This window comes from Chironomus tepperi, unplaced genomic scaffold (genome assembly GCF_022539635.2).
Source record: "Chironomus tepperi strain 1889 unplaced genomic scaffold, CSIRO-AGI_Ctep_v1 contig_67, whole genome shotgun sequence".
Classification (NCBI taxonomy): Eukaryota; Metazoa; Arthropoda; class Insecta; order Diptera; family Chironomidae; genus Chironomus; species Chironomus tepperi.
Window position 1 is genome coordinate 1082756 of NW_027226189.1, and position 16017 is coordinate 1098772.

General features: G+C 32.5%; 1 protein-coding gene across 1 annotated transcript in view; it reads right to left on the minus strand.

Annotated features, from left to right (window-relative positions):
• Nucleotides 1–5993: 5993 nt before the first annotated feature.
• oaf (out at first) overlaps nt 5994–16017 on the minus strand; it is a 50846-nt gene continuing 40822 nt past the window's right edge. Inside the window, exons 4-5 of the mRNA XM_070653251.1 lie at nt 15466–15646; nt 5994–8070 (exon numbers count right to left, since the gene is read on the minus strand). Coding sequence (XP_070509352.1) covers nt 7775–8070; nt 15466–15646 — 477 coding nt within the window. The 3' untranslated portion in view covers nt 5994–7774. The remainder of the gene's footprint in view (nt 8071–15465; nt 15647–16017) is intronic.

Genomic DNA, 16017 nt, shown 5'->3' on the forward strand with positions numbered 1-16017 from the left:
ATTTATGTAATATTGCCATGTCATGATAATTTAAGGAGAACAAAAAGGGTGGTTGTGGTAATTCAAGGAGAAAGTTACATGGTAAAGGTGTAGAGGGGTCCTCGATTTGGATAAGTTTGAGTTTGATGGAATTTTTCTGAAAATAAAAAATTACTTAAGGGTGTTATAGGTTAATGTTGATGCCTACACAGCTTTGGGTTGAATTTCAATGGAACGAAGACAAATAATCTGGTTTGAGGTTGGATTTGTGCCATTTTTTGAACCGGATTTGTATTTAAATTCAGCTCTGAGCTAACACAAAACTAGGTTCATGTAGAATTAATCATTCTTATGGCATTCATGGAATATTAAGCATACAATAACTATTTTTTACTAGATAATACAAGATTTTGTCCAAAAATGCAGGTCTGCAGACAAAAAATGCTGGTCTGGAGCCTTGGACTGTCTATAAGGTACAATTTTAAATTACTGTCCTGCACACCACAACCTTAGACTCTTATTTGGTGCTAAGTCTGCTTCGCAACAAGACGACTAGTCACTGCTTGAACGACATTGCCGTGTGACATTAGTCTGGTCTATTAGACTACATAGTCATTCCAAAAACCTGAAAAACACCTGAAAACCAAAGAATTTAAAACAAATCTTCAATTTTTTTGGGATAGAAAATTTTTTCATCATTTTTTTTCTTTATTATATAGGAACAGGCATCAATTCAATGACATTATTCATAAACAGAAGAAGAAAAATTATTTTTCTCAGTTAAAATCCTTTTTTTTGTTTTATATAATGAAATAAAATATGTCCATAGAGATAATGATAGAGAGATAGGAATGGATACAGGATAAATTACAATTAGGAACAGGATAAAGTTGTTTCATATTCTTGAATTTACATAACAGTTTGTGATGAAAGAGAAAGTTTTGAGAGGTTTAAAAAGGACAATAAGAATTTCGGCATGGCGAAAAAAACAAAAAAATTTGATTCAGTTCTCTTGAATTTCATAAGTATTCATAAATTGTTATGTCCATTATAATTAATTGCTAACATAATTCTTTCCTTCCTTTTTTTGAATATATTCACATTTTTTTCGTTAATTTTTTCTCATTATATTTTTATTATTTATTTTTATTCTCTTTTTTTGTACAAAAATAGACATAATCAACACATTGTTGTTCATTATTCATGATTGTGATGTGTATGTGTGTGTGTGTGTGTGTGAATTTTTATTGATGAATGTCAGTAATTTTCTGCTCATCATTTTACTTCTCCTTCTTCTGCCTCGTACAACTTTTATTGTTCTTTCATTATACTTTTTTTGCTCTATATATTTTTTTAGTAATTTTCTTTTATTTTTAATTTTTTATTATTTTGTGATTTTTGTTGTTCTTTTAAAAGCATATGTATGACTGGTTATTACACTGTACAAAATTATAATCATAATTATGTATCTCTACAGGGACACATGGGGTGAGTGCTTTAGAGTTGAATTTTTGAATTAGAAGCAAGTAAATGATTGGAATTGTTAATGTCCTGTGGATGGAAACATTGCCACTCAAACGATGCTTCTTTCCTTACTTGAAAGGCATACGGCGTAGAAAAGTCGAATTATCCGGTTTGGCTTGACGTAAGTCTGCCTTGAGGCCGGATTTAACCGAATCTAACCACAGGCCAGAATGACCTCCCTCTAATGCCAGATCTTCAGAAATTTCCACCCCGTGAGCTTTCAGGGATGTTTTTTTATGTCGAATGCCACACTAGATGAGTGGTTTATGGCATTACATTTACACTCCTAACCTGCTTATGTTCTCTAAGCATCCCTCAATCACTCACCAAATTCAACTCTAAAGCATCCACACCTTGACTATATCATTAAAAGTTTTGTATTCTATTATCATTATTAATTTAATTATTATTGTATGCACTGCACGATGGGTAGACTGGTGTGACATTTTCATTCATTGATTATAATAACTTTATTTAGTATTTCCAGTAATAACTTTTTTGAACTTAATTGTGAATGTTAATTGAAAACTATGCAATGAGAAGCTGTTTTTTGTTGAAATAAAAGTAATTTTTGTGGTCATTACTTGATTGTTGATTGTATGACTTGACACTATTGGGGGTTGTTTTGAGGGTATGATGAGATGTTGCTGGTTTGGGACTTATTCGTTCATTATTTGACTTTGAGGGTATGATTTAGAGAAACATTTAGCATATTGAGGTGGTTTTACTCAATATTTCAATTTAAAATAGACATAAGGCAATGACGATAGCAGTGACATGAAACAATGACTGTAGCACCATCTTAGTCACTTAATATTGCAAAACAAGCTTTAAAGCCATTCCAAAAGTTAACTTTTTTCGAAATAAATTGAAAAATTCCAAGAAAAGAATGTCAAAGCAAAAGGTACGACAAGCAAATCTCCATCTGATTTAAATAAGAAGATACACAACACAATTTCAATATCTTCCAAGATATCCTACCCAACCTTAGTTGAAACTTTCAAATTCCATTAAAAAACTCATTCATTTTACATGAGATTGCTCATTCGAGAGTCAAATACTTAGCCCATTGAATTGTTTATTAAAATGAACATTTCTAGTCCCCAAAAAAAGAAAAAAAGATGAGAGGAAATCCAATAATGTGTTGTAAACAACCATTCAATGAGCTCAGCAACTATTTAATCTAATCAGAAAGGTTCCCTCATTAATGAAAATAAAAATTCATCTCTTACAAAAAAAATACTCAAAGTCCTTTGAATCCTTCTTCAAACTCGAGCTCTATATAAGCCCTAAAGGAAAAGGGTTGAGAAGCTTTCAATACATGATACTTTGATACATTTAGTAATCACACATGTATTCAAACTCACAAGATATAGGACTATTCAGAACATTGTGAAAGGGTTAAGTGCTATTCATTTTTCAACATGCTGGAAAACGAGATGAGAAAAATTGGATTGAAAATGAAATAAGTCTATAAGAAGAAAAATGTATCCCTAAATACTACACATTTGTTGGCTGAAGAACCATTCATGTCCTCTTATCGTAACAAATCAACACCTTTTTTTCTCTTTTTATTCCTATTTAGTAGACTTTTTTTTCTATATATTGGAATTACGTTTGTAGCTTGATTGGGGGGATAAGTAGTGGATGAGTCGACAGTTTGGGTGAGAATTTGTATCGGTTTCTTTGGTTGTTCATATTTAGAAGCTCAAATGTCAAAGAAAGTATCACAATTTGGATGCTATGGAGCTTTGGACGCTATGAAGGCTTTGGAGATAATTGAAGTTAGCTATGGACGTAACGAATATGGTTTAAAAGGCACTGCAATGAAGTTAGTTATCAAACGACGTTGAAGTGCCTTTAGAACAGTATTCTTTACGTCCGTTTCAACCTGCTAACACATTCAATGCCAAAACTAACGAAAAACTCAAAATTCTAAGAACAGTGATCCAATAGCTTCCACAATTCCATTTAAATTCCACAAAAACTGCACTCCATCCACCACCATCACTTCCTTAACCACCACTAAACTTCCTACATCTCTCACATACATGTATTTGCCACAGTAATTCTTCCAAGACTATTTGTAGTTCCCTTTTATGAAATATAAAAGAAGACAAAACTTCTTCATTTCATTTTCTAGTCATTGTTTCCTTAAGAAGAAAAGAATAAAGGAACAAAAAAGTTTATCGATAGGGCGAAAAAAAATGGCTTTGATAATAAAAATTCCATGAGCTTCTCATGCATAGAAAAGAGTAAAAAGGGATGATGGAATAAAGAAAGACCGGATTATTCATAGTGTAAGGATTTTAAGTGCTATTGAGACTAAAGTTGCCGACTATATTTTTTTGTATGTGATGTGCTTCCACCCCAACCTCCCTACTGCACGAATGTCTGTGAAAGGACTTTACACTCTGTTTTTTTGCACTGAAAATTATGTGAAAACTTTCTCATAAAAATCTGAAAGCTCCACTCTTATTTTTCATCCCCAACAACCCGTGCACTCATGAGAGACTTCACATTTCTCATGATATTTTATTGCACTGTTTGCCATTGTGCTATATGCTTGAATGAATAAGAAAAGGAAGCTAATCTTTTGTGTAAATAAAAAAGAATTTTTTCTTTTCAGCATTTGATTTTTTTTTACTTGCTGTGCTCGTCTACCTCCACCAATTTTCCACTGCATTGCATTCACATTTCTCTTTTTTGTCTGTCTGATCTTTTGGGAAGCACAAAAAAAAATCATTAATTTTGAAGTATTTTTCCATTTAAGTTCATCCGAAAAGAAGTCGAAAATGACAGAGTGGATGAACAAAGAGACACAGACAGAAAAAAGTTTCTCAGAAGTAAAGGAAGATGTAATGAGACGTGCAAATGAAATTAAAAATTCTAAGCACATTGAAGAGATTTTCACATTGCTGATTTTTTCTACTTTTTCAATTTCAATTGCAATTTTGAATTTCATTATTTCCTTTCGTCATCGTCTTTTTGTGTCTGATATTGAAGTGCTTTCATGCAACATTGAGTCTGATTGTAGTGATTTTTATGGGAATGCATTTGTACGTAAATTAGCTGTTAAATGGGTATTGGAATGAATTTTTTTAGGGGTGGTAGAATGGGGGTGCATTTTTATTGTGATTTGAAGCTTCTTTGTTGAGTTCTCTGATAAGTTTTTATGACAGAATCAAGTCTGGACTTACAATTTGTTTGAGAATCTCAACAATATCCTCTAGTTTGTTCGAAGTTCGTGAACTTTTCTTGTTTTTAGTTGGTTTCTTGATTTTATACTAAAAATCATCTGATAATCAGTATTGACTCTCAATTTGTCAAATCTGTTTGAAAATCAGAATCAGGTCCACAATTTCGTCCTATAAATGAGATTAGATGTTCAAAACTATCTGACAGCTAGTGCTAAAGTAAAATTTGCTTGAGAATCATTGATATGCACTCAATATCTCTAGAAACTGAGATTTTAATTGAAGCTTCATCAATTAACTGCATTCCTCATCAACAGCATATCTCAATACATCATACAGCACCCACAACAACATCTGACTTCCCGCTTTTCTCATGAAAAGAACTAATTAGTCTGAATCTGCACAAAACTTAATTTTATTTGCCATTCAATTTATATTTTTTTCCCACTCATATTTGACTTCATTCATTAAAAAAAATTATGATGATGTCGACAAACATTCATTGCTCATTTAGACAGCGTCAGTATGTCGATTATTTATTTTCTCCCATCCTCGACTTTATTAAAAATACTCGAACGAAAAAGGAAAAACTTTTCGTAATTTTTCAAGCTCACAAGCACATTCACTTCATCAAGCAAAACTATTTCTTGTGTTGTGATATCTGCTGCAGATTTTTCTCCTTATTCCTTCTGTCGTATCATCGTCATATTTGTGTTTGTTGTTTGCTTTCATCATTAAATTGAAAAAACTTTTTATTTTTTTATATTTTCAAAAGTTGATTTCAGCACAAACAAAAAAGCAATCTTTCATCTCTTCCTTTTTATGATGCAAAAATTTTTTTTTCGCTTAGTTTTTCAATTAAAAAAGTGGAAAACATCATTTGAATTTTAAATAAAGATTGATGGGAGACTCCATTGCAAAACTTTTTCGTCTTATTAAAATTTCTTTTTTTTTGTTTGCAAAATAGTGGTTTTATAGTCATTACTTTTGTGCATAAATTATTCATTATAGTGAAATAAATTATGCTTAAAAATAATTTATAATAGCTATGAATAAGACAGAAGATAAGCTGAATCAGTTATAAATAAATTAGTATTGTTTTATGGGTGGGGTGCTCGGTTCCGGTATGGAAATTATTGTATGACCGAACTAAGATTGTAGCTTAACAGAACATGTTCTGTACGCATTTTGTGTATTGATACTACCCCAGTAGCTGGTGTTTAACAGTTTTTGATTGACTCTTCTGTAGTCGATTCCTTTGAAGATTTTCAAATTAATTTTTTTCATCAATTCTAATTCCTTCCAATTTATTCTATTTTAAAGGCCCTCCATCTCCAAAAATTTCATGTGTTCTGCTCTAATAATCATCATTTACGATCGCCTATTCCAGTTTTTATGTCTTTCTAATCGAATTTATGCTTTCATTTATACTAAATAATTTATCGAAATTTTATTGATTTTTCAATCTCAATAATCCTCAAAATCATCAAATAAATATCAAGTCCGATGAAAAAAAAAGTCAAATTAACATACAAATTGTGTCCTCTAACAAGCACAAAATAAGGATAGTCTTATAAACATCAATGTTTATATCCCCAAAAGATCTCGAAAATTGGCCATTATCGTGAATGACAATAACAACAAAAAAAGACTCAAAACAATGGAAAATCCACTTCTTTAATTATTTAAATCTTCTCATTGCATTTTATAGACGTAATTGTCCCATTCACAAGAGTCGGAAAATGTTTAGAGAAATTGAAATTTTCCTCATTTTATATTGAAAAGTGTGGAGGAAGTGAGTGAAAAAAATAGAATTATATTCCACGCTATGTCACTTCAATCACATCCATCGCATTTCTAATTTATCAATAGACAAATTGATGTCAATTATTTCGATGTGGCAAGACGATAAAGACTGTTTTCTATCCAATAAAAATTGTATAAATAGAAATTTTTTTCTCATTTTTTTTTTGTGTTCGATTTTTTATTTTGCGTGGATTTTATTTTGTTAGCGCATTTCTTGGGGGAAGTTGGTGTTGGGTAGGTCGGCAGATTGACTAAATTAGAGATGTGGTAAGGAGGAGGAGGCAGTATTGCTGCATTTGCTAGGCAAGTCATTTAAAAATGTCTAGATTTGCATTTGAACTTACTTTTTCAGTTCAGATCAGTTTTTGAGGTTATGGACTGACAATCATGACATAAGGCTCAATTAACTTGCTCATACTTAAGTAGCCTGCTCTGCCGTTGACACTAGAGACTTCAGAAACTCGTCCTCTACCTTCTGAAGCCGTAAATTAGATTATATGTAATAAATCGAGTAGAATTAAGTGCCAAACCTCGGAAAATGTCTATTATTTATATCCAAAGAATAATCTGATCCCATGCTGAACTCCTATACCAAGTCACACCTCAAATTTCTCTTGAATTCCTCCCAAAAATTCCCCAACCAAAAAATGCGCCATCAACAAAATATTCATCCACATTCCATATAAATCATTTCACATTCTTTAAGTCTACGTATATGGCAAGATTTCTCAGCTTCTATATCGAGGGTGAACAGGATGGAAATGATTTCGTCTCGTAAGAGAAGCGAAAAAAAGAGAGAAGAATGAAAAATCGAGATAAAGCTTCTTTTATTTGAGCGCGCTTCACACAAGGACAAAAAAAAAGTTGTTTTTTTCCATCCTTAGCTTAAATTATTTCTTCGTCGTTGAAATACACACCGAAAGATGGGAATGAATTGAAAGATACGAAGAGGAAGGATGAGAAAAGAATAAATTGTGAATGACATAAACATTGAGCGCGCCCCAAAGGGACATAAAGGCAAGTTTTAGATGGAAAGAAAAAAAAATTACGAATAAATTTCATCAATTTCCGTCATTCTGTGCTGGCTTTCATTCATCGAAACGATGACTATGGTGTGTATATATAGTTCATTACTTTTTTTGCGGCTATAATAAATTAAAATCAAATATTTTGTGTAAATATCTATTTAATACAGAATGCGGATCGGCAGCTTTGGGTATTATTAATTTTCTCTTATTTCTAGTCTTACTATTACTAATCTTTCTTGGTCATTCATCCCACAGGCATTGTTGCTTTTGTCTTACATAATAACTAAAATTATTACATTTTCGACATGTCTTTATGCCACATCGATAGCTCGAATTTATTTGATTACTGTTTAATGGATTATCATTCTTTCCTTTACAATATTTTAGTCCACATGGATACCATCCAATGCATAACTCCAGCGAGCATATACATGGCGCCCATATACTTGATACTTCGTTACATCGTGATATCACTTTATGCTGTTGTGCATTTGGAAATGACGTTACTGAAGATTCTAATATTGACATTGATGAGCCTGAATAAATAGAAAAGAAGTAGAATTTATTATTTAAGGATATAGAACAAGGATTGTCAGTAAATATTGATTTTTATAATTTTCAACCGGATATTTGCAATCCTTGAAATCTATCAAATCAACATTTACGGATTGTTTTTTAATATCATGCATGAGTACCATCCATATCCAATGGAAATTAGATAAGATGAGAAACGCAAAAAAAAAATAAAGTAAAGGCTGTACATTTCCGTTCACAAACAAAAAATACACACAAAAAGAAAAAGAATCCAACGGATTGTTCCATATATTTGCCTTTTACGCTCTGACAGAGACTGATTAAATATTTATATAGCGCTAGCTAGCTGCCACACTGTTATTTTGTGATATCATTCGAAAAAAATATTCGTTGGATGTGTCTGCATGGATTACGAGGGTTGAATGTACACTTTTTTGGTAGGATTTTGTGAGTTGTATTGGTTGTTGTGCATGGGGTTAAATCACAGTGAGGGTTACAATTGCGGGACTTCTTTAGTGTGACTGGAAGGATTTTAGGTGTTCTGATGACTTCTTATGCATTTTAACAACGAACTTGCAAGCCTAAATGAATTTCGTGATGAATAAACTTAATCAGTTATGCTAAGGCTTATAAGGACGTCTATTGTCGTGCCTAGAACTAGACATACAGCTTCCCAAGTAAAGCTCTGTCTTCCTGGAATTATGACGGAGTTTTATGCTTAAAACCAATTTCTAAGAATAGATTTCGACCCAGAACAACCTTTCCGATAAAAATCAGAGCAAGTCTAATCAAATAAGGAACAAATCGTGAGATTAAGTCAGAAAAATCAGCAATCATATCGAGCTTAAAAATCTCCATCAATAAGTAAAATTGTTTACTCAATAGATTTGTTCTATTTCTGTTTTGAATGTGTATTTTGTTATGTATATCCCATGAAAAAATGCTTGCACAACATGTGCATGTCATGTATACATTAAGTATCACAGAAATAAAGAAGCAAAATCGAAAGAAATTGATGTCATGTATGGCAGAAAGAGAGAATAAGCCAATGAAAATTGCCATAAAATAAGCAAATTGGACAAAAAATTTGTTTTTTCGAGATAAGCAAAAAAAGAAGGGAATTATTGTTAGTAGAAATCTATTGAGATAATTGGAGGAGAGGAGTAGAGATTAGCAGGGAGTGGAATGTTGAGATTACAATTTGAATTGGCAATAATTTTGGATTTGCGGATAAAAAGAAGATGCGAATGGCGATGTGTAGAATATTCGAGTATTGGGCTGGTTTTGTGTTACTTTGGGTTGATTTTCTATCACGAATCAGGCTGTAAGCTAGTGCTGAGCCGACTCAGTGCTTAGATTTTCATGATGTCTAATTCCGGTGTTTAAAAGCTTCCAAATTGAAGGAATTTTGTATTTTAGGTACTTACTGGCTGAAAATGTAGCTTCATTTTGTCTTCAAATGTCCTCAACCCTAACAGCCAAAGAACATGCTCTTGAGAGCATGCTTACCTCAAATATGCTAGATGAGCATGCTCCTAAGTGTTGCTCTTTGCTTACTCTGCTATTGACAGCATACTCATAGTCTGTTAGGACAAGTTATGGCATGCATCGAATGCTGAACCTTACAAATACCCTTTAACTCACCAAATATCCCTCCAAAATATCGCAACACAACAATTAAATATCAACATTTCAATCTCATACTAAGCATCCCTTGTAAAGTCATCACATCCTATCTGTTCTATCTGAAAACTTCATCCAAACTCTCGACATATTAAGAGACCAACAACGAAAAAATCCTCAACATATAAAAAAAGAAAGAAATAAACATCACGGAACAGCAGAAGATGATTCTATTTATCCGATAAATGTTTTCCTAGCCATTCTCTATAGTTTCTTCTCCTTTCTCCCTGTAAGTGTACAAAATAGTGTGCACATATTTATGTCTATCTCGAGACCAAAACAACAAACAGCACATAGTAAAAGGTAAAAATTGCCAGCTAACAGGAAAAAAAAAACATTTTTTTTTCACATATTTTTGGACATTTTATGGGGATGAAAAAAAGCTTGTTGTTTGTATAAATGCTCCAAGCATGAACATTTATAGAGCCAATATTTATGCTGATAGCAATCTTTTGCGTACATTTAATCTGTTGAACGTGAAAACGATTTACCTGCCTTGAAGCCATTAGTCAGGAGGAGATAAAGTTGAGCAAAAAATGCTATATTTTTTTTATATATCTCGTTCGAAATGGACAGAATAAGACTTTTATTTACACAATTTAATTTTGCATCTCGAAAAATGTATTTTGAAATGCATGAATGCATGTTGAAGTGCTTTTTATTGGGGGGTCAGGAATGTTGAGGTAATGGGACTCGGTGGTGGTAATTTGGCACTTAGTGTGGTGTCTGACCAGAGTGGAATTTGGGGTATCGAGTCATATATAGGCGAATCTGTCAGAACGAGGGTAATTCCTGAGTAGCTGAGTGATTTGAGTACAGCTGTATTCAAAAATCTGTATGAATCTTTTGTGAGTACGTAGGTTCGATTCCACACGAGACTGACTAGTATTTGCTCTATTATACTACTTTTGGGCTATTAGACTAGAAGATCCAAAATGTATAAGAATCTACAAATTTCATAATTAATCATTGCTTAATTTGACTGCTTGAAAGCATCAAAAGCCAATATTTCGTCTATGTGTGCCGACAATCCTGCCTTTTTCTTCCATATCAAATGACCAACTGCATCTTCCCTATGATTTCATTCAATTCCAACTCTCAAATCCCTTTAACCTCCTTCATTCCCACAATTTTTCATCCCATTATCCTCAATTTTCTATTTATACCTTTCCATAAATGCTTTTGTACACAAAAGTTTTCTTCTTTTTTTTTTCCTGTGTAATTGCATTTGATTTCATATAAAAAATGGTCATTTGCAATATGTTCACTAAAAAACAACAATATATAGATATTGGATATGAAAATGGCAAAACATATTATCTGAATCTGACGATATGGAAAAATAAAAGAGACAAAAAAGAATTTTTTCTGTTATTATATTATCGATGCACAATGGGAGGAGAGGGCAGGTTTATGGTTATGTCCAGAATTCTTTTTTTTATCAATATGTTTCTATTGAGTAAATTTGTGCAATGAAAATTGAAAGCTTTGCATTCTTTTTGTATAGCAAAACAAATTTTCTAAATTAAAAGATTTGATTGCATTTTTTTGTGCAGACAATGGGATTTTTTTTTGGATATTCTAGATAGCCAATCAGCAGAAACAAAACAATAAATGAAATGAAAATTGAGGGATTTCAAAGGGATCAACGTTGAATTTTTATTGAAATGGATTTTTTTTGTTGAAAATTTTTTTAAATATATTCTTTTGTGTTATTGTATCGATTGAACTGGATGAAATGTTGCGTATGATGCAGCTGCATATGCTAGGGATGGTAGTATGAGTTGTTTGTTGGGAGACATTTCGAGTGAAAATTTTTGTAAAAATATGAAATATTGTTTTTAGAACTGCACATGAGGAGTTAAAGGGGTCATAAACTGAACAATTTATATACATTAAGTACCTTGACAGACAAAGAGCATGCTTTCATGGTACAGAATTGCCAATACGGTATCTAAAGTGTTCTCATTTACTATTAGGGATAGTGAGTCTTAACAACACCCTAAGGATCAAACTATAGCAATTTCTAACTTTCTAATTCACATCACGAAGAACTACGACTACCTTCACAGCAATTCTCATCATTTACTTTAACTTAAATCTTTAAAGTCTGTAAATATTTCAAAAGTAATTTTCCTCATCTTCCCCATTTTTTTAAATGAAAAATATTCCTAGAAAATTTATAGTAAAACTTTTTAAACAACCGAGCAGCAGTAATTAAAGCCCTCACTAATTGAACCTTGCTTTAAAATTCACCAAAGTGCTTTTTGAGTATTCGAGAGAAAAACACGAAAAAAAAAGTTTCATTAATTGCCATTTTGTGTCGCTAAGGTATAATTTACATTCTATGTGTTATTATTTATTGTTGAAACACTCGAGTCAAGTGTAATTATGACTTTAGTTAAAATTATCTGAACTAAAAGGAACAAGTTTTCTTTTTTTGGATTTTAATTAAAGTTTAGAGGAAATTTACGCGTATTTTTGGGGTGCAGAGTTGGTGTTGAGGTTGATTTTGAGTATGATTTGCTGTAGCTGATGTCAATCAAGTGTTTTATCTAGTTTCAGCTACTGTCGAATCGAGTTGAACATATTATAGATGTTCAAAGGTAGTGTAGAGTCCAAATACCTTTTTTGGATGAATTTTATTGAATAAATTTACATCCAAAACATTAAAAGTGCCATCAACGTACACCCAGACACATCAAGCAGCATAAAACATGTAATTTTTCAAAAGATATCCTCTAAGAAAATTCACAGACATTCAAATGCAAGTGTATCTTTTTACGACAAACACGACAATCCAAATGCTACAAAAGCTAATGGAAGATCCTTATTAAATATTTATTTAGAAAATTTGCACGTCAACCCTGCTTCAATATACACCTAATAAGCTTATTAAACCTTTATTCTGAGAACACCCAACGCCTCTTTAAGTAGCTCATACCCCAACTTATTCTATGCTGCTAATATTCAAGGAGAAAAGTTTCCATTTCTCATCATAAATGGTCGAATTAGTAATATGCTACGGATGCGTTTTGACGAGGGTCACGGATATTACACATTTGTCCTTTTCAGTGCACTTTTTATTTTTATTTTTATTATTGAATTATTTTGTAAAAATTTATGAATTGACATGTGCAAGAACTCTAATACCATTTTGGTAAAATAAACAAATCATCATCATCATCATAAATGTAAAATTTTCAATGAACTGTTCGAGCTTAGAAAGATCGAATTTCTCAAAGGAATCTGCATTGCTTATAGTCCCAAGGTAATTTCATTTTATGAAACTTTATTGACCTTGAATGCTGTAATCCTATTTTTGGAAATGAGAGCAATTTTTTGGCTTCGTTTCCATATGAAAAAAATGCTCAAATTTTCCTTCATTTTCCATTTCCAATTTTAACTAAAATTTATTCAACGAAAAGATTTTTCCTACATTTAGATTGGGAAACCCTTGATATGAAACAGCAACTGCAGTGTGGGGATTTAAACTATACGACTATGAGCTCATAGCTCTAGTTCAATAAAGTCATTCGTCCGTATACTGCACAAGATTATCTAACAAGTAATTCCCAATGAGAAATTTCCTTTCTTGTAGTGTTTTTTTTATTCTAGTTCCATAAGCAAAGGAAGTAAGAAGAAACAACATTTGTACATACAAAAGCACATATTTGCTGTAAGCATGTAGCAGATTCCTATTTAAGAGAATTATTGTTAGATGTAAAAAGCAAAAGTTTAGTATTCCTTAGTCTTCTTAATTCCCTTCCTTTTTTTGAATCAGATAAATATTGTTTGTGGCATTGAGGATGGAAACTTTGGAAGTCATTAAACTCAAGTGAAGTTTGGGTTTGGGTTTATTAGCTTTTGAAACTCTTTGTTCTGTTTAAATATTTTGGTTACTTTTTAAAGGATCGTAAAGATGTTAAGGAAGGCGCTAAGGAAAGTGGTGATGAACAGAATAGCATCTTAGATGGTCTTTGCTGGTAGTGCTGAATTTTGGCGAATTGACCGAATTTTATGATTTAATTTTGAGATTGATACGAATTGAACCTGCATTCACTCAGAATAGTGGACTACAGATGTGCATCTTGACGCCTAACCATTCGGTCCAGCCAGCATCAGTAGATCCTTCCAGAATCCACTGATCACCAACATTATTATCCAGAATCCTCATGATTTTTCATCAAAAATTACTCTCAATTCACCAATTTCAACTCTAATTTCATCCAATTTATTCCACATTCTCTGGCAACACTTTATCAATCTTATTCCACATCCCACCAAGTGTTCTCAAGATTTTTCACTCAACACTCAATACCCTCCAATTATTACCCAAGTTTCCAACTCTAACAACGAGTGTGAGTTGCGAACTACATTGAAAAATCTGCTGTTGTTATAAAAAGCAATAAAAGTTTTGCTTCTGCTGTTATTGTTTGAAGAATCCACTTCCACTTCCCGAAAAAAAAAGAAGAAACAACTACAGAAGAATAACATACATATTTATATACACAGAATGAGAGGAAAATAAAAGAGTTTTATGCTCTCAATTGTGCTTGCTTTAGCATATAAACTTAGTTTATAGTTAATTCAGTTCCCTTTTTTTTCATCCTCTCCATTCACTTTGTGTCTATTTTGTGTATATTTGACTCTTCAATTTCCACAGACTGAAAAATTTTTCATCATTGTCGAGTGAAGTGGATGCTCAAAAGTTTTTCCTTTCGTACTTTTTATCTTTACTGGAATATAAACAATTTTTATCCGCATTAAGTTCTACCACAGAATTGCCATGTGCTTGGGTATGGATGAATGAAATAATTTTTTGGTATTGGAGTGTCATGGAATAGTTGAGTTGAGATTAGGATGGCCGGATTGCCTTACAAGGGCTTTAGATTGTGCTTGTTGTTGGCTGCTGTTCGACAATTGGCTATACCGAATTGCTGTCTCTATTGACAATTTCATTCTATTAGTTGTTCTAAAGATATGTCATGAAGGCACATGCCATAGAAATGACAAAAAGTCCAGCTTAAAGTCTACCTGGTTCTAGTTGGAGGCTTGTTTCCTGAAATCAGAATTTGTACTCAAGATTGTCCTCAGGACAAATGCAATTTCTAAGTCATTTGCCTTTCAGGATGTCATAATAAGGGTCTGCTCTTAAGGTAAGCCTAGTCTAATAAATTTGCACGACATCCTCACATTATAGCGAACAGTATTGCCTGTGACTGCCTAAATTATCACCAACAAGTCCCATTATCCCTCTAAATAATAAACATCAGATGACAATGACTCCCAAAACATCTACATCATCCCTTAATTCCTCCTAAACTCGACTATACTTCCCAAGCTCGTCATCATCCACAATTCAGTATATTAGTCAAGTGAGCGAGACAAAAAATTCCAAACGAAGGATAAAAAGAAGCACAGAAAAAAATGCCAAGCAGCAATTGAATCAGAGTGGCAATAAAACCCAATTAACATGGACCAAAATTGTATTTGGTTTCTTCCGCTTACTGCTTCTGTGCTTTCAAGTTCCACTTTTTTTTTACTCTCATCTGACTCGCAAAATCCTTTTTTTTCTGTGCAGCTATCATCTTGTGGATATATGAATATGTAAAAGGCATCGTTGGATTAAAATAAATTTAATATTTTTGTGCTGGTTCTCATCATCTCATTTTCATTATAGCTGAATGGAAGAAAATTACATCCGTTCTTACCTGGCAATTCAGCCCATGATTTCAAATCAACATCACGAACATATGTGGAGTCTTTTGCCTCACTGCAAATTGATAAGTGTCTTGATATGGGCGATGACCGTTCCAAATTTACCCATCCAGTCATCGTAAAATTCTCTCGACCCTTATCCTCCTCCGGCGTTCGTATTGTGCTCGGATTTTTCTGTACGAAAAAGGAAAGAAAAATTTTTTAGTTTATTTTTTTATTTTCCCTCATTTCTTGCAAGCATGTCTATATCTTGCATGTGGTGATTCCGGAATTCCGGTATGTGTATGTGCTGCTGTACATAATGTAAAAAAGAAGGATGAAAACAAAATAAATCGAAAGTGAGGGTTGAGCAGGAATAAAGGAACGAAAAATTGTGGTACATATGATATTAAGGTAATTTGTTGAGCCACAAAAGTGAAATTAAGAAAAGCGGAAAAAGGCAAGTTTATGTAACAATAGTAATAAGGAAAGAAAACGTTTCCTACTGATTTCCCATTTATGTGCTTTCATTGTGGATAAATGTTGTTGAATTTGAGGTGAAATTG